Source organism: Giraffa tippelskirchi, chromosome 4 (assembly GCF_054371585.1).
Source record: "Giraffa tippelskirchi isolate mGirTip1 chromosome 4, T2T-mGirTip1v1.2.pri, whole genome shotgun sequence".
NCBI classification, from domain to species: Eukaryota; Metazoa; Chordata; class Mammalia; order Artiodactyla; family Giraffidae; genus Giraffa; species Giraffa tippelskirchi.
The window spans coordinates 12,515,400-12,534,094 of record NC_137278.1 but is presented as its reverse complement, the minus strand read 5'-3'; the positions used below and the strand labels follow the sequence as shown (position 1 = coordinate 12,534,094).

At 49.4% G+C, this 18,695-nt stretch overlaps 1 protein-coding gene across 11 annotated transcripts in view; it reads right to left on the bottom strand.

Annotated features, from left to right (window-relative positions):
- Positions 1 to 12,783: 12,783 nt before the first annotated feature.
- STRBP (spermatid perinuclear RNA binding protein) overlaps positions 12,784 to 18,695 on the bottom strand; it is a 143,670-nt gene continuing 137,758 nt past the window's right edge. For 9 of the 11 annotated variants that reach the window (XM_081588698.1, XM_081588697.1, XM_081588703.1 and 6 more), the window contains one exon: positions 15,871 to 16,044. In XM_081588698.1, the coding sequence (XP_081444824.1) occupies positions 16,040 to 16,044 (5 nt within the window). In that variant the 3' untranslated portion in view covers positions 15,871 to 16,039. Of the gene's footprint in view, positions 12,980 to 13,964; positions 14,044 to 15,870; positions 16,045 to 18,695 lie in introns of those variants that run through there. The other 2 variants (XR_014081850.1, XR_014081851.1) reach the window with 1 other exon arrangement.

The following is an 18,695-nucleotide window of genomic DNA, read 5'->3' as shown; positions in this document are numbered from 1 at the left end:
CTTCTTTGGCCAGATGTGTGATTCTGTGACGTGTCCCAGGACAGAGTGTCCCTACGTCAGACCCATAGAAGCCTGTTGGGAGGTCACTGTGGACCAGAGCTCGTGAGGCAAGCAGCTCTGCGCTGAGGCCCTCCTCACTGCTGATACTAACAGGCCCGCCGACTTGCCTGCTGCTCTGGACACTCCTGTACGTCACTCCTCCGTGTGATCTCCGGCCTCTTCCCAGTTAGGTCAGCTCGTACCCAGCCCAGCGTCCGAGTTGACGTTATCAGAGTTTGGGGATCTTCAGGCTGTTGGTTTTTTTCTAAACCTTTAATTCTTTTTTTTAAATACACACACACATACAAATATATATATATATATAAATATATATATATATGGGGGGGGGACGTAGGGGATCAGTAACTCAAGTATCTGCTCCAGTGCCAGCAGAGGGTCCTCTGGGTAGACATGGAGAAGCACTTTGTTTAAATAGGAGGGTTTCATGGTTGTAGTTGAAGCCACCTAGTTTTGTTAAACTCTACCATGCACAGGTTTTTGGTTTGGCATTATTCATGTTTCTGATCAATTCTATGCAACTCTCATAGTTTGTGTTGTTTTTATTGTTAGCTGCCAAATGACTCCACAGCGCTAGGGTGGGTGACTTGACTGACTGTGAGACTGGATTAATCATAACGTGGACAAATCTTATTTTGCTTAATGTGTCTGTGTGTGTGTGTGTGTGTGTGTGTGTAAATAACTTTTTCCCAATGCACCCAACTGAAAATCCCAGACCAGGACTGATCTGCACAAGCTAATTATGTGGTTATTTGGGCACTTATTTCACTCAAGGTTTGTTGGGCTCTGCTCTCCACCCTGGTGTCGCGAGAGCTGTGAAGAGCACCTTCACTTCAAGGTTCCTAGTGTTTTTGCACAACAGGTTGTACAAGTGAGACTCTGAGCTCTGTGTGTGTGTGTGAGAGAGAGAGAGAGAGAGAGTGTGAATGTAAGGCTGTGAAACACACATGCCGAGAGGCCCGCATCCTGCTGGCCTGTGTTCCCGCCTGCCTGGGCCCTCCCTGGGGTGAGGCCAGTGCAAGCCTTGCTCTTCAGATGGGCTGCAAGTTCTCACTTCAAAACTATAGAATGGGGGTTTTAGCACCTTTTTTTAAAAAATAACTTTAGACTTTTAATTTATATAGTGATAACGCTGACAGGCTGTCTCGCAGATGATTCTGCCGTCTTCTCTGCGTGCAGTGTGGAGGTAGCTGGTTACAAGAGGCACTGGTTTGTATATAAAGACACTTGGGTTGTTTTGTATCTCTTTTTTCCTGTTGGCTGTATTAACACTCGGTGAGGTCATCTGTGATAAGGGAGGTAACAAGCGGCAACCCCTGATCCCCCCCAAACATCCCCTCCACTGCTCTCTGTGTCTCTCTTGTTCAGTTACCAGGACAGCTATAAGCCCATCTAAACTAGGTGTGTGGACGTTGTGCTAGGGTAGTTTCAGTGTGTCAACTTTATGAATTGAAATATAAACCAGTAAAATTGTATTCCTGTTTCTTTTGTTGGTTTTATTTTAACAGCATATTCATTAAATATTTTGGTACAAACAGCATCGCTTTGTAAAAACCCGTTTTATCATTAAGTGCTCTTGCCCACTCCTCCCCTCCTCCCCCTCTCGGCTGACAGGTGTGTGTGAGCAGCGGGCAACGCCTCCCCATCCGTCCATTCAGACACTCACTGAGGAGCTGTGTGCCGCAGGCCCGTGGGGGTGGCGGGTGGGGGAGGAGACCCAGGCTCTGTCCCCGGGGGCTGCTGCCAGCACCTGCATCGCGAGCACTGTCCGTCCTGGAGAAACCAAGTGCTGTGGTGACAGGTGAGGCGTGACCCGTGTACTCCAGGCTTAGGGCAGCCTTACTGGGAGTGAGGGAGTGGTAAAGACCTTGAAAGACAAAAGCATCTTACCAGGCTGAGATGGAAGAGGGCACTGTGGGCCCCAGATGGGAACGGCGCAGAAGTGGTCAGGACCCAGCCTCTCCGGGATAGTGCTCTTCCAACCACTGCTGGTCTTCCTACTCTGTAGCCCCCAGGAGGAGGCTCCCAGACCGGCCGTCCTTCACCACCTCCCCCACTTCTCTGTAGCAGGAAGAAGAGAGCAGTGCTCCCCCCACCTGACGGCCCCTGCTTGCTTGACCTGCCCTCCATGACCCCACGCTAGCCTCTGGATGAAGCGGGCTGAGCTGCAGGCCCCGGAGAAGGGAAGGCGGTGAGTGAGCCCTGCCCCTTCTCTCCATGGCTCTGATGCAGGCCTGGTGCCTGGCAAGCGGCTGGGCTGTGACAGGAGCTTTGCAGAGGCCGGCACAGGGATTCCAGAGGACAGGTGGGATCCCTTTGTTGCTCAAGGCCAGAGGGCACGGTTCTGGGATCCACGTTCCCGGCCAGCCAGGTCAAGCGTCCAGAAGGGCTGGCCTGCCCCTGGCTTTTCCCAGCTCCAGGGTCACAGTGTGAGGAGGGTAGGGGCTTGCAGAAATCGTCCACCCAGCAGTAGTGCTGTCAGGAGAAAGGCACCCCCTTGGCCTGCCAACCTTGGCAGACCTAAAGTGACCAGGATCATCCCGAGAGAATGAACGAGCTCCACCTTGGGTGAGGGTGGGACTGGATGAAGTGGTTTGGTGACTGGGAAACCGCTGGAGCTTAGAGTGGGAGGAGATGCCGAGGTGGTGGAGTGCAGCAGAGGGGCCAGACCAGCACCTCAGGACGCTGAAGCAGAGTGTAGGTTTCAAGAAGTCTGGCTGTGAAGGTCAGTCGGGGGAAAGGAGGGTGGTTGGAGGGAACCGTGGTGGGAAGAGCAGTGACCGTGAGACTTCGTGTTGGAAAACTGGCCTCCTGGATCTGACCATGTGACCAGGGTTCTACTTCCCCGACTGTAAGACATGAGACAGGCTGAGTAGCCCATTGATTGAGCAGGTCTCCAGGGGCTGCTTGCTGTCTCTGCGGGGGTGAAGGCAGCTCAGAACAAAAGGCTGGAGCGATCCACTGCCCAGTCTCGGGAGTGCTGCCTCCGTCTGTTCTGAACCCCAAGTCCCAGCAGCAGGAGAGAGCCGTGCGTGGAGTGAAGGAAAGAAAAACCCTCTTGAACTAAGCCCAGAACAGCACTCTCAGCTCTGAACTGCCCAGGAGCTGTGCAGAAAAAGTAGGTGCCAGGGGAGGAGTTGCCTGGCCTCTCGGACCTTTTGGTTCATCTGGATGATGGGCGTGTGAAGGGCTGTAGTGCTTCACTTGCTTATGGAGGTGCGTGATTCTGACCCTGGGATGCAGGCCTTCTCAGCTTCATTCGGAGAGTGAGGAGAAGCAGGCAGATGTGAGCTCAGAATGGCTGGGGTGCTCAGTGCCAGAACAAAAGGACTACCTACCCCTGCCCTTCCCCCATTTCTGTAGGTGTAGAAATCTGGCCCATAGAAAGGTTTCTGGCCCAGACTATGCAGTCTCTTAACTCCCAGCGACCAGCAGGGCAGCTGCTTTAAGATGACCACATGGGCAGCAGGTGGGTATAAACTCGTTCCACTTCACTACAGGTGCACTGGGGCTTCCCAGGTGGCTCAGTAGGAAAGACTGCCTGCAGTGCAAGAGATGCGGGTTTGACGCCTGGGTCGGGAAGATCCGCTGGAACAGGCAGTGGCAGCCCACTCGAGTATGTTTGCCTAGAGAATCCCCATGGACAGAGGAGCCTGGTGGGCTGCAGTCCGTGGGGTCACAAAGAGTCGGACACGAACCGAGGCAACTGAGCACGCTCGCATAGGCACGCCTGGACCAAAACCCCTCGGTTCAAGCCAAGCCATGACCTTGGATGCTCACCTCAAGTGGGGAGGTCACTTCTCCCCGAGTTCCTCTCCATCTGTGCCATGGCCTCAGCACTCACCGCTGTCTTACGTGTGCTCCTGTTAAGCTCAACCCTTCCCCTGTGTTCTCCCTCCAGTTGTTGGAACAGCCCTATTAAGTGATGCTGTCCCAGATTTGAAGGTGAAAGGCTTGCCGTGGTGACATCTTGGATTTCAGTGCTTTCTACCAGGTACCACCACCACCACCTCCTCTGGCCCAAAGACGGGCAAACAGTGCTCCTCCCATCACACCCTGGTTTCAGCTCATCTGGCTGTTCCTTGTGCCAGTCACGGGCGAGAGGGTGGGAGCACGGGAGAGAGCAGCAGCGGGCTGGCTCCCCTTCCCATCAACGTGCCCACCCACTGCCTTCGTCCCCTCACCTGGAGGGCAGCAACAGGCCCTGGCCCGGCCCCAAGGCCCCTCCCTGGACTGCCAGGCCATCCCTGCCATTCTTCCGGGGGTGAGCAAAGACCTTAGAGTTACTGGAGCAGTTACTGTAGAACCTCACACGGGGAGCAATGGGACGAGCTTTTTTTTTCAAATTGCTGCCACCATTTAGAAGCTCTCCCTTGGGCAAGTGCCTTGACCTCTCTAAGCCTTAGTGTCAAGTGGGGAACGGGTCAAGAGGAAGACTGAGGCAGGTGTGTGAGAGGCAGACACCGAGTTGAGGCAGTGCCCACAGCTCAGCACTCCCTGCGCCAGCTGTGGGTCAGAGGCTCGGGCGGCGTAAAGTTGCATCATTAGCAGAAAAGCCGAGTTTCAAGGACTGTAAACAGGAGTAGGGCTGAGGCCTGGCCCTTTGCAGTGAAGGGAAGGTCCTTCCTCAGGTGCTGAGCTGGAGGGTCGAGGTAGCTGTGCACTTGACCCTTTCATCAGAGCCAGAGTAAAAGTCCTGCACAGAAAAGTCCAGCCCAGTGCTGTTGAAGACAGAAGCTTTTATTTTTATTCATCCAAATGAGGAAAATGCAACATGTCAGGGCATTACAGACAAGCTGCAGCAGCCAGACAAGAGGGTCGGTCAGTCTGTTACAGAGTCCAACACAGTCAGTGTGGAGGAGCCGCAGTGTGGACGCTGCCTGTGGGAGTCGGGATGCAGAGAGTCCCTGTGATGAAGGCCAGGCATCTCTGGGCGAGGCACTGGAGACAGTCCACATGTGCAGGCTGCTGCCTCAGCCTTACAGCTCAGAGTCCTGCGTGTACTCACTGCCCCAGAGCAGGGACAGTCCACGGTGCTCGCATTCTCCAATGTTTTTTTAATATAATACACAACATAGTTATTGCCAAGGACTCTGCACTGTAGTTATACTATGTACACTTGCGTATTCAGAAAAAACACAGTAAATAGATAACACAGGTATTTTAAATAGATTTCTTAAAAGCTATCTTGGCCATCACCAGACCAGAGTGAAAGCAAGTTAGCCAGAAGTTCGATGTCCTATATGTAACTAACTGTGCAGTAAACCAGAAATGTTTTCTACCCACAACTACATGTGGCACTGCCTGAACCCCTGTCCTGGGGCTGAGGGAGGGCTAAGACTGAGCAGGAAGGCCCCTTCAACAGCTCAGGGCTTCAGGTCTAGACTGGCTGCCTCCTTACCAGTGAATTCCGCTCGGAATGGATGAGAAGCAAGTCTCAGCGGCCACCATCCGGGAACCCTACTACACGGCAGGTAAACCAGGGTGCCAGGACTGTGGGGCCAACAGGCCAGCCCCTCCCCCGGCCCACCTGCCTCACTCCTGCACGCGCCCTGGCCCTACCTAGGGCTCCTTCAGGAGACCTGCCTTTTCCTCAACGTGTGGCTGGGCCCCAGCCGGCCACTTAGAGAAAGATTCGGCACACCTGGGCCACACGGTCCCTAGACAACTGAGCTCACAGGCACTGAGGGGACAACAGGCTCCACCACTGCTGAGAGCCGGAGTAAACGACCACTGCGCGAGGCAGGTGGCTCATGACTCACTCAGACGTCACGAGAGCCAGAGAAGCCCCCCCGACCAAGCATTCCCTCTGCGGCCTCAAGACCCTGGAAAGGAAGTGTTTCTGGAGGTTGACATCCAGAACCACCCTTGATTCCTGGGACATGTGGAAGGACCCCTGCCCCCTGAGAAGCCACCACAGTAAGTGACCAAGGGGACCAGCGGTACTCTGTGTCCACAGTGCACCCCCTACTTTGCAGAGAGAACCCCACCCCACCACATAGGGCCGGCCTGGCAGGTGAAAGAAGAGGTATTTCAGGAGCCTGACTGAACTCCCAACTGTCCCTCACGCGTGGGCCATCATCACAGCCTGGGCGTCAGGGCTGCAGCTGAGGGAGCCGGTGAGGTGAAGCGTCAAGGAGGCTCAAAGGTGCAACGGGAACAAGGAAAGGAGTGTAAGCTCAACCACAACTTAAGCCCGATGAGAGTGTTTGTGAGGAGAGGCGCTCATGCCATCCTGAAGGGAGCGGGGAAGAGGCTGGATACTGGGAATTAGGTGCAGCATCCTTGATGATAAAGTACAAGTGGAGAAGACAGTCGTCTAGCTGTCTATGACTCATTTCCCTAAACAAACATTTTAAAAAGTCTTCCCAGAACAAATATTTAGGTTAGGTTCAAAAAAGAATTTTAGACCATCATCTGTTTCCCTAAGCAGGAAAATGAGACAGATGGCATCAAGCTTAGGACCGTGGGCTAGGACAGGGCGACTCCACAAGGGTCTGGGTGCCCCGACACGAGTAAGCCTCCCTGTGAGGCCAGAGCTGCCGTGCAAGGATACGCCTGGTGCCACAGCCAGCTGCACCTCCAGAAGCTACGAGCCACATGCGTTAAAGAGAGAGAAAGTTACACACCTACTGGCATCCCAAGAGCCCCACCAGGAGCCAGATGAGCCCAGCAAGAGCAGCATGTGTGCCCTGGAGCCATGACTTCTCAGCGACTCTTTATTTCCACCACCCTCACTTGATGCCACAAGCTCACTCAAGCAGGCAGTTCCCTAAAGTCCCCCACTGGTATTAGGCCCTTCCCACATCTGCCCAGCAGCTCAGGCAGTACCAAACCCCTCACCTGCTGGCTCCGTCCCCAGAGGACCCACAGGCCACGTGAGGCCGGCCACACCCCCTCCCAGCTGGGGGCCCTTCTCTCCTGAGCTGCACGGGAGCCTCACCTACTCCCACAGGCATCCGCGCAGGCGCTTGTGCGCTCCTGAAGCCAGCACCCTCCTGACTTCCATCCACATCACAGGAGAATGCTGGCAGCTCACAGCTCTGGAACTTCCTCTCAGTGCTCAGCCAACAGCTGTGCCCTTTGTTTGCCTAGCAACATCTCTGAGGGAAAATACTGTGGAGGATAGAAAGCACTTCGTTTTTTTCATTGCCCCAACTTCACAGAGCACCTTGGGGCAGGCACCGTGTCCGATCAGCAGTCGTCCCTGGCGTCTGGGATGCACCTGAGCAGCGACTGCTCCAGCCTGTGCATCCCGCCTCAGCAGTTCACAGGCTTCATCTCTCTCTCTCTCTCTCTCCTGCATAAAGCTTTCTTGCCACGTGACTCCATTCTGAAGCGAGGGAAGCCCGTCCCTAGCATTTTTCACCCTCATACACCAAGGCCCTCAGCCAGCATTAGACCTGAGACAAGGTTTCCTTTATGTTGCCCTTGTAAGGGCCTTCTGAATAGCAAGAGAGAAGCAGCACAAAGGTGGCAGACTTGGCCATGTCAAAAACCGGGCCCCTAATGCCACCAGTCAGAAAAGCTATCTGACTCGCGGGCCTCCCCTTCCCACTCGAGTTCCAACACAGGAAGCACAGTGGGCAGAAGTCCAGATTGAACTGAAAGATACCACTTGTAACTAGCCTAATCTTCCCCAAGCAGAAGACCTTTCCAGAACATGTCTGCTGTGATCACGCCACCGTCCTAAGCACAACCTCCACACTGGCTCCCTATTACCCTTAGTTCACAGGTTCCTCTCCGGAGCTGGTTCACCGTGGCTTTCCCTCGTTTCAGCACCCACTCCCCAAACAGGACCCACCTCTCCCTCAAAACCTGAGGTCCTTCTGGGCAAGAGCTGCAGGAAGCCTTGTGGGAAGGTGGATGGGTCCAGGCAGCAGATGTGAGGAACCTTCCAGTCATGATTATGCTAGAGGGACTGGGAAAGTGTGGCCCACAGCCACAACTGTCTACAATGCTCAGCTGCTACAACGGCAGCGCCAGGTGGCCACGACCACCGAACAGACCACACAGCCTGAAAGATTTACCGACACCAGGCCTAAGGCAGCGTCCACGTTGTGACACGTAGAAAGGTGATATAGATGTACAGGTGGCCCACTGGGCTGAACAGAGAGACTCCCGAACATCCCAAAGGCTCGATGGGCTCGCTCTCAGTGAACCTTGACCTTCAGAGCTTTGACTGAAGTGCTCAAACCACCGCTGCCTCTTTAGCCCTCATCCCCAGCAGAGCTACAGAACTGCAGACGTGCAGAAGCACCACCCGCTGCCCACTGACTCTTCCGGGCTCCCTGCCCACCTGGGCGGAATGAGCCAGAGGTGGCAGAACAAAACAGGCCCAAAGCAAATTTACTAGTAATCTTAACAGTCCTGCCTTTTTCTCCTTAAAGTACTTGTAGAACAAGTGCATACCTCCCCTGGCTAAAGACCTTTTTCTACAGATCTGAATCCAAGGGACTCCACCTCTTGCCAGGTGAAGAGGCTAAAACATTACTTTAAAAAGGAGAAGCCCCTGTACCAATGACCATCCAGTACCTGCCACTCCCTTGACTGGCCAACTCAGCAGAGCTGGCTACTAACCTCTCCATCCATCACCAAAAAGCTTCCCAAAGAGCACAGGAGGGGGCACGGGGTGCCATGCCCACCAGACCCCCACTTCCTGGCCCAGTGGAGGCAGTCCCTGCTACCCCCCATTCCTATATTATTCTCAGGCACCACCGTCGTCCATCACCTACTGAACAGGGGCCCCCAGTCCCCTTGCTGGGTGTGGGTTCCTGTAGTTCCCTGGCCCCACAGCCTCCAGCTCAACCCAGGCAAGGAGCCTGGACATGAAGAAATGCCCTCCCCCTGGCTGCCTCCCTCAGCCAGCCGCCATCCTTCACCAGAGCACCTGCAGCAGCCTCTACGTTCAGCCCTTCCTCATCCAGCTGTCCAAACTGACCCTCCAGAGTCCTCTCACCATCCTGGAAGATGTAATCACTGAGGGCACAGCACCCAAGGCCTTTCACAGAGTGGCCCCAAACTGCACACCCCATTGTGCCATTTCACCTTCCTAACCATCCCAGTTCCCACCAACAAGCACCTTCATGCTGTCCCTTCTGCACACACCACACCCCCTCCTCGAGACCCCGCTGCCTCACTGGGCCGACCCCTACCCAGCGGATGTCCATCTCTGCAGGAAGCCTTGGCTACGTCCCTGGAGCCCCTCACTCTCCCCTCAGCCCTCAGTCTGCACAGGCCTGGCTCTGCTCCTGGATGGAGCGGGAGTCCCTCTTGCAAGCATCCCCCTGCTTCCTGGGCTCCTTGGTCAGGTTTCACCTGCTACTTGGCTGTCTAAGCTGAAAATCTGACATTTTCTTCAGTTGCTCCTTCTGCCCCAGCATAGCGTGATTAGGAGGAGGAAGTGACAGTAGGTGTTTCCAATATATCCATGTGTCCAGGACGGGAGTCGTGGTCCTGGGAGTGGCAGCAGTCTCATCAGATTTCCGTGCTGACTGCTGAGGACTGGGCTCCACGTGGCCAGGAGACCAGGACTGTGTGGGCAAGAAGCCAGCTGTGTGGGCCATCAGTTTGCATAGAACACAGATGTGATCGGTGACACTCCTAAGACCACTTCTCCCCTCTTGGGCACACGCATTTATTGGAAACACTCACTGCCACCTTAACTGCCCAACTGGCTGTACTAGAACCACCTATCCCCTTCTGGAGCCACATACAACAAGTAAATAGAACCCGTCAGAATACCTGGCAGCAAGGTCCACAGTGTCTCCAAGTCTGCCCTTCACCAGCCTCACCTCTCTCTCTCAAGGTTCTTTCCGCTTTCCTGAGCTCCTCGGGTGCCACCTTCCAGATGATGTGGAAGGAGGGACTCCCCTCCAGAGTGATGGCACAGCCACCATACTTCCCATAATGCCACTTCCTCAGACATCAGAGAGCTGAGCAACTTCTGAGATCAGCTACAGGCTGGAAGGGCCCAGTGAGACCCTGGCCCCAGAATTCTGGAAAGGTGACTGAGGACGACCCCTTCAGTTAGAGCACCAGAGAAGGCCTCACCAGAAACGGGCTGCAGACAAGCAGAACGCGGATGAAGCTCAACACAGAAAAAGCACCTCCCCCAGCACACCCCTCCCCCACCCAATGCCCGGAGCCTCTCCAGTGGCAGCTACTGCTCTGCACTTTATCACAGGGTTCTGTTCTGGTACAAAAAGTCGGTCCGTGGAAACGGCGATGCAGCTGACAAAACGACGACGACAAGCAGGCCACCTGGCCCGAAGGTAGTCAGTAACCCTGCCCAGGAGCCAGCTGACACGCCTGAGCAGCCAGAGAAGAACGAATCTGAAGTCTGCTCTCCTTCTTTGCCCCTGGTGGGGAGGGGGAGGGAGTCAGGGAGGGCAGGGTTGTGTCTTGCATGTTTTGTCTCAAGCTACACAGGATATATTCCAGAAGGCTGGAAGAAAGGTAAGTAGGATGAATGCATCATAAAGAGGAGAGGAAACTTGCCAAAGTTTTGGAAAATAGGACAGGCAGCAGACTAGACTGCCAACACCAACCGCTAGTGTGAGCACAGTGCTATCGGAATGGGTGGCCTGGGCCACTTACTAGCTATATAATTTTGGGAAGGTTGGTTTGTGTAAGCCTCTATTTCCTCATCTGTCAAAGGAGAGAACTTCTAGATCCCACAGTTGTGGTGGTGTTCAAATCTCCTCCCTAAGAAAAGGCTTCTGTGAACTCTAAAAACAGAAGAAATGGCGCTGCTTCTGTGTGGTCAAAAACTCTTACTAGGAGCCAGTGTTTTGCCACAAATAAGCTGGGTGGTTTTCAGAGTCTCTTGGCTTCTGTTTTCTTGTCTGTGGAGTGGGAACCACATCCCTGGGCTGCTGCTGCTGCTCTGAGCGGGACCATCAGGGCAGGGCGTGGTGACAGCGTGGAGAGGACTCTGCTGCTGCTGCACACACAGGGGCCAGTCCTTCCACAGGCCGGAGCTTGGGAACTCCTGCAATGTGGGCTTACGAGAAGGTTCTTCTCCCTGATCCCCTCCAGGATTATGGCTCATGGCTCAGAAAAATGGCCAGCTGTCAAGGATGGCAGTGACTTGGGGTCAGGGAAGACTCTCCCTGAAGAGGATTCTGTATCCACCCCCACACCCCCCTGACCCTGAGCAGAGACCCAGCTGGCACTAACCTGCTGAGGCACTAGTGAGGGGCCCACGGCCTTCCCTGAAGCCGAGTCCAGGGGCCACTCCTGGCCGGCAGAACGGGCCACCGCAATCTGTCCCCACCCCCATCTCTGCCCAGCGCCACCTCTCTGCCCCAGTGAGCCACACCTCGCCAGCTCTCCTTCAGAGTTTGGCTCCGACACCCCCATCTCCAGTCTCAGGCCAGACAGCGCGTACTCAGCAAGCATTAGCTGAATGAAAACATAGACCTCAATTTCTCACTAATACTCAAACAGAAAAGCAAGCCTCAAATACAAAAGCTTCCTCTGTTTATACAGCCACACCTCAGCCTTCCAACCTATCTTTCCAGTTTGTTAATCTTTTCCAATCACTCTAAAAGAAAATAGCCCTATTTTAGACCAGGATACTGGTCTAAAATGACCTCAAGTTAAAGTCTAGACTCCAGCACAGGTCCAAGGATTGGCCTGAGCCTGTGAGCTCCAAAGACCCTATGACAGTGAGGCCCCTGGCTTGTGCTCAGGCCCTTTACAGGCTCCATTTGGCCCTGCCTCGCTGCCCACACACCACCTTGCTGTCACCCAGTGTGCCTTCTCACCTCCTTCTAATCCATAGCATGGTGCTGCAGAAAAAGGCACTGGCACTTAAAGCATCTGGGTTTCATTCTCGACTCGAGCCCGTCACTCTGAGCCTCACTTTTTTCATCTGTAAGATATACCACCTTGAAGAGGGCTGAGAAGTAAGAAAAATGTCCAAGTGCCTGGCACACACAAGATACCAATTTTAGCATCTTTCCCCCTGCTCTCCTTTCTTCCATCCACTGCTGCCCAGAGCCCCCCAAATGAACTGACCTGAGGGCTACCATTAACTACTTGGGACGTTCAACTAACATGTGAATGCAGACTGTTCTTCCATACGGCACAAAAGGACCAAGGCAGGAGAAAGTGAAACAAAGCGGAGAGAAACCAGGCGCCAAGACAGCGCTGAGAGAACACCCTCCCGGCGGTGGCTCATTCCCCCACCTCCTTGGGGCCATAAGCAGCGAAAAGATGACTCGGGACCACATGTCCAGCTAGGAGATGCTAATCTGACTCTTAAGCAGCCTGGGCAGATGGTGGCAATCCCCATGCTACCCACCAGCAGAGACTGGAGTTCTGCCAAGAAAGACCCTCCTTAGAAGGGCCAAGTAATTAAGGTGTTATCTACTGATTGGTCAAGACAAGACAAAATGAACAAAACCCCAAGGCCTTGCCACAGAGTTTGTTAATGAGGCAAGGATCCCACTCAACAGCCACAGCAGTGGAGTGAGGTCACTTCTGCCAAGACATCACTTACACAAATATTTCTTGAATTTAAGAAAAACCTCTTGACTATACTGCAAATCTATCTTATTTGCCTTCAGAACTAACAGTTCTGTCTAAACGGTTTTTGTAACCTCAGAGCATCACCAAACTCAGTCCGCATTCCCCACTCAGCTCACCTCCACCAGCAGAGAGGCGCGGCTGCAACCTCCAGAGGCCCCTGAGGTTCAAAGCAGACATGTGAGCCAGAGACACGAAGATGCTCACCCTTTATTCAGTCCAGCCATCCATATTTTTTTTTTCTTTTTGCTGAAAAGCAACTTCCCAGCTGTGTCTAGATAGATAAATGGGTAGATGGACAGAGAGACGGATGTATAACAGGCAGAAGGGAGGCCTTATGTGGTGATAAGCACAGGGTTTTTTTTAACCCCCAAAGTGTTGCAGAAAACTGTAAAGAGAGAAGTGCAGGAATGCTATTTAGAGAAGCATCTGAGTCAACAGCCTTCTAAGCATGCCTCCCAGTCTCCTTTTTCTTGTCTGTGCTTTATGATAACTCGCTTTCTACCTGCCAAATAATGGTGAGCTCTGAATATCAGATTCTGTGGCTAACTGTAATCACACAGTTTTTTCTTACTAATGCACAGACAGGGAACTTGGAATCAGCTGGTTGACATTGTAAGCTCAGCCCCTTTGAAGTTCCAAGCACACCTAAATCCCAAAGCAAGTATTACAAACTCCTGGCAGCAGACTGTCCAATGACTGACTACCATGCAAAAACACAAGCATCTTTATCCAGCATGGATCTGCAGCGACCTCCCACACCACATCTCACCAAGTGTTTGCTCTGTGTCTGTCTGACCCCAAGATACTAGCAGTCCTGTCCCAAACCCAGGGAGCACCCCAAACCTGTGTACCCGAAGCAACCCACACAGTTCCACCCGAGCAGACCATGCACCTGCTTCTCCACTCCCTGTCAGCACAGCCTGGCCAACCACAGTAAAAACAGTCAACATTTACTGAGCACTTACTATGTGCCAGGTACTAGTCAAAGCACTCTGTGTATTAACTCATTTAATTCCCAGGTCCCACAGAAATTTGCTGGAGGGAGAGAAATATACTCTGGCCCAGCGTCCCACATGGTTTCTATTCTCTATTTCTAGCTGTGCTGTAAAGCTTACATAACCTAATTTGCATTACGATGCTATTTTAAAAAATCTCCAAAGATCACTGCTTCAAGTATCAATGGAAGCTGTTAGCTCTTACCTAAAACGATACTGTGGGAAAGGATATCTATTCTTACAACTAAGTCAACTTCAATTCTTGACTTAAAATAGACTTTCTGGAAGATGCTATTAGGAAAGGAAGGAACTTACATAAGAAGTACTAGCTCTGGAAATAACTGCTATAGAGGAACACATCAAAACTGAACTCACCTCAGTGGTAGGTAGTTTCTTGGCTCTGCAGGTTGTTACTCATTTACCACCCATCTCCCTTCTCGGCCTCCTAGTAACACTGAGAAATCTCTGGTCACTGAATGGCATGGCCTCAGATGGTTACAGAGAAAAGTCTGAATACAACAGAAGCTTTCTTGTTCTGGACAACTTCACAGGGACCACCCCCACCCCAGCACCACCACAAGGCAGGCAGTGGCATACGGTGAATAGGAGTTACAGGAAGACTGTTCACAGAGCAGGTGGTTTTCTGATTAGGACTCTAGATTGCTAGAAATCTAATTTTTGGGGGGAAAGGGATCAAATCTCCTTAGTTCACTCCTCTCTGTCACTACTAAAGATTTACCTCCCACTGCAGTTATTAATGAAACCCAAGAAACAGGGAAATAATAATGAATGACTGATTACAAGAGTAAAATTCCCCTCATTTGTCACTGAAAAATGATTAGTGTTTAAATTAACCACTATTGTTCTTTGCTACACTATAAAAACTGCTTTAAAAGGACTGGGCTTATTTGTTATTCATTTCATTCATTTATGTGGACAGAGGTCCATGAACATAAACCAGAGTAAGTTTCAGGCTCTCAAAACTGCCAGGGACATATTTTAAATGAATCGGTTTCCAAATGACACCCATTTCAATGAGATCAGAGGGCCCATATTATTAAATAATTTATAAGTAAACTACTAAGTTAATTATCTCCTGACACTGCTAATGTGTTGTCTCCCAACCTAGGATATTTACAGTAGGCTCAACTCCACCAAAAAAAAGATACCCTCCAACTTAAAAGGTTTCCAGTGGGTGGAGCCTGTTTCACCAGTATCCAAAGAAGAACCCAGCACGTAAGGGGCTCTCGGCTGCTTGTTCAGGGCTGGAATGTTCTTGGTACTAGTCACCTAGGCTTCATACAACCTTTTATAGATGCCAAAGCCACATTCAACATACATACAGATTCTGTATGGAAAAAAAGTTGTCCCAGCAACCTTCAAAGTTAGTAGTAAAAAGAAAACTGCTACTTAGAGACAAATATAAAACATAAGCTTCATTTTAATCTATATATATATATATATGTATATATCAAATACAACCTTAGCACAGAACATCTAATACAAATGAAATGCATTTATGGAATACACTAAATGAAGCACATCCTTTTCAAAATATTTGGCCTAACCTTCATATCTTTTAAATGAACCCCATGATGGTGAATAGATGGGAAATAAATCATCTATCTAACCTGGAAAAGATGGAATTCCTTACATCTATTTGGTCTCTGCACACCAGGTATTTACCACTCTCAGTCTTGACATACTTGGTTCTGGAAATACTTAGTTTAACTCAATTATATATTTTTCCATAGTTACCTTATTATTTTGGTTTTTTCATTTTCTATTGCTTTTTTTTTTTTATGGCTTCTTGCTGCTGTTGTATTAGGGCATACAACACAGATCAGAGATATTCATTTCTCAGAGAACTCTCTGAGAAATTGGCACTTTGATCCTCAGCTTATGTTACAGCTACACATAAATGGGTCCTACCGGCACTGCTACCAATCTTGCTGCTTATGAAATTCTAGCACTTTGGCTGAAAGAGTGCCCTGATGTTAAAATCTTCTTAGGTGAAAACACCCCACCACCAAATTCTTTTATTTAAACAGATAAGTGTGTGTAATTCACATATATATTATATCATAATTTCTATACATATACACACACTTAAAGTGAAATGTCTCTTAAATAGAAATTACAAGGGTATTATTAAAAAACAAAATGCTGAAAATAACTATTTTACATTTAGATCATAAAAAATTTTAAAGTAATGTGATGACAGAAGACCCAAGAGATCAAATACATCATATATGATTGTCATATATGCATGTTGTGTTGATTTTTAATTTTCTCTTTAATCAGAAAATAAAAGAGCTTACCTTTGTATACTGAGACCACAGCTTACAGTCACTATATCTCAGCCTATTTTATACAAGTGATATGGCTACGAAGGTCCGAGGAGAACGAGAATAAAGTGAGATAAACGTGCTGAAAACTGCTTAAAAGTATTAACCTGAAATACACAGAGGGTCCAACACCAGTTTTAAAAATACATTAACGAGGTATTCCCAGCTCTTCAATTAATAACGGTGACTGACTGATTCATGATTTTCAAACATTTCACCCAAATTTTAAAAAAGAAGAAAAGGCTAATACCAGCAAAATCTATCAGTGGTTTGTTCCCCAGGTTAACAATTTGAGAGCCTACAAACGACTCCAGGAGCCCTCGCGTCCCCGCACCATGCACTGCATCTAGTCAACATGAGGTATGTCAGGAATCTATTGGACCAATTACCTTGCACAAGATATGGGGTACACCCGCAGCCTCAAGAAACATGGCTGCAGGCCACCTCCCTGGCTGGGTGCCGGCCCCCATGCAAAGAAATATGGCTTCAAGGAGGACCCCTATCTCTGAGGAATTATAATAGCACTAACTGACGCAGTCAGGAATGGAACTATTCAGTTTATGTGCTAAAAAAGTTTAAAAACTGTCAGAAGATAGCACAGCTCATACACTAATTCTAAGTTCTACATTGGTCTTTAGACTCCCTGACAAGAGACTAGGCTAGGAGGGGTTAAGTATATCCAGGTATTGCTAGGTTTCCAAAGGAAAAGTTTTCAAACAGACACCGTGGCTTTGAATAAAGTATTGCTCTTCTTTAAAATGCTCAGTCACTGCTTTCCAAAAGGAGGTGTCAAAAGTGCTGTGTCTGAAAGCTGGAAAGCCTCAGGGGGTCACATTGCTCTTAAGATCAAGACATAGAAATTGCCATTTCAAGCCAGACAACCTGATGGTTCTAGAAGTCAGAGAAGAAATCTTGAGGGCCCAAGTGAATAATAAATGGTGCGACGCTCAGAGGCTGGCAATAGGGGCTGTCAATGAAAAAACCACCTACAGTGGAGAAAAGAGCAGAGAAGCAAAACTTGGTGTTAATTTCACAGAATTTGGTGAAGCCAAAAGCTTCATTTATATTTCTCTGCTCTTTCAGCTGTAAGTGGAATTTTCATTACAAAATGAAGGGGTGGGAAGGGCAAAGGGTGGTGGGGGTGAGGGGAGGACACTTAATCCATTACAAAATTTAAACAGTTGAACTTGCATGGTTACCACTTCTAACAAAGGACTGACAGCTCGATTATTTTAAGTAAAGCAGAGAAATGTCAAAGTTTGCAGCAACTGGGCAGGTTTACAAAACATGGTTAGTAACTTCCAACAAACAACAAATTAAAAAAAAAAAAAAAAGACTTGGTAGAAACCATTTGAAATGACTGCCATCATGGTGGAAAAGAGCACAGCTCCCTTTGCACCGTTACAGAGGGGTTGAGTTGCGTTACAAGTCAGCTACTTTGAAAGAATTTTCTAAAGAGAAATCTCCAGAGAGATTCCAACTTGGAATGCAAATTTGACAATCAATTTCAAATAACAATACAGCTGCAGCTGCCAATTAATAGTATTCCATAAACAAAGAGGGCTGTTGTAAATACTTAATTAAGAAAAACTGGACACTACCAGCCATGCTTTTTCTTCTCAGTGATGGCTCTGTTTCATCCATAGGTCAGCAAAACAAATCAATGAAACATGAAAACTCCCAGCTGAGATGGGCCCTCTTGTGTAGGTCTAGCCACTAATGCACAGGATGAGAATGGTAAGTTCACAGCTACTTCCAGCAAGTGATGAGGTTTTATTAAAGTATCACCCACCACTGATACAGACAAAAGGTCAAGGAGCTGAAGGAACAAGCAAGCTGTGGTGTAAAAATCAGATATCTGATTAAGTAACACTAACATTTATTTTCAACCTCCTGTTTCATGCTTGTTTAGTGGTCCCAGAGAAATTGGGTACATAAATTTGCCATATTTTGAAGCCCACTCTCAGCGATGAGCACTATTCAGCTCCAAAAGACAGAAATGAAGAAGAGGTAAGCTAATTCAAACTAAAAATGGACAATTTTAAGACACAGCTACTTGCAAATATCAACACGAGACCACAATGTTGCCTTCATGGGGGTGAGTACCTTAATGAAACCATTACCTTCTAGTAACATCATAGGCTTCCAAACGAGGTGAGAATGCAAGTGGAAGACTTAGGTCTGCACCCTTTACAGAACAGCACAATGTTACCGACTGATCATTTTTCACCAGCTTAGTCAGGTGTCTTAAAAAATAAATGCTGACCCATGGCTGAAACCTGTCACTTTTCACAGCAGCACTCAACAAGAACTGGGACAATCGAAGAGCAAGTTTTTATGGGGACCCTGTTGCTGCTTTAGATTCTGATGTAATTGAAGAGGATAAGAGACCCTTCAATGAATTCCAGAAAAATCGCTAATCTTCAATCTACATGAAAAAAGCCAGGGAGTGAACACAGTATCTTACAGAGTGAAGAAGGCCACAAGAACAAGAGAGGGTCATTGATGGATTAATTTATTATTTTTTAAAACTTGGAAATTCGGAAACTAAAATAATCACATTCCTCCTTCCCCATCTCTGGGTAGTGCCATCATTTTAATAAGCAATTCTCGGATAACAGAATAAACCTTTATCAGGGGGATGCCCTTGTACAGCAGGAGTACAAAGGGCTTACAAAGTAAATAGACGAGCTCAAACTAACAATTGTCTCTGCTTTGTTTTATCAGTTTGCTTACAAATGAATGGGTTTCTAGGGCT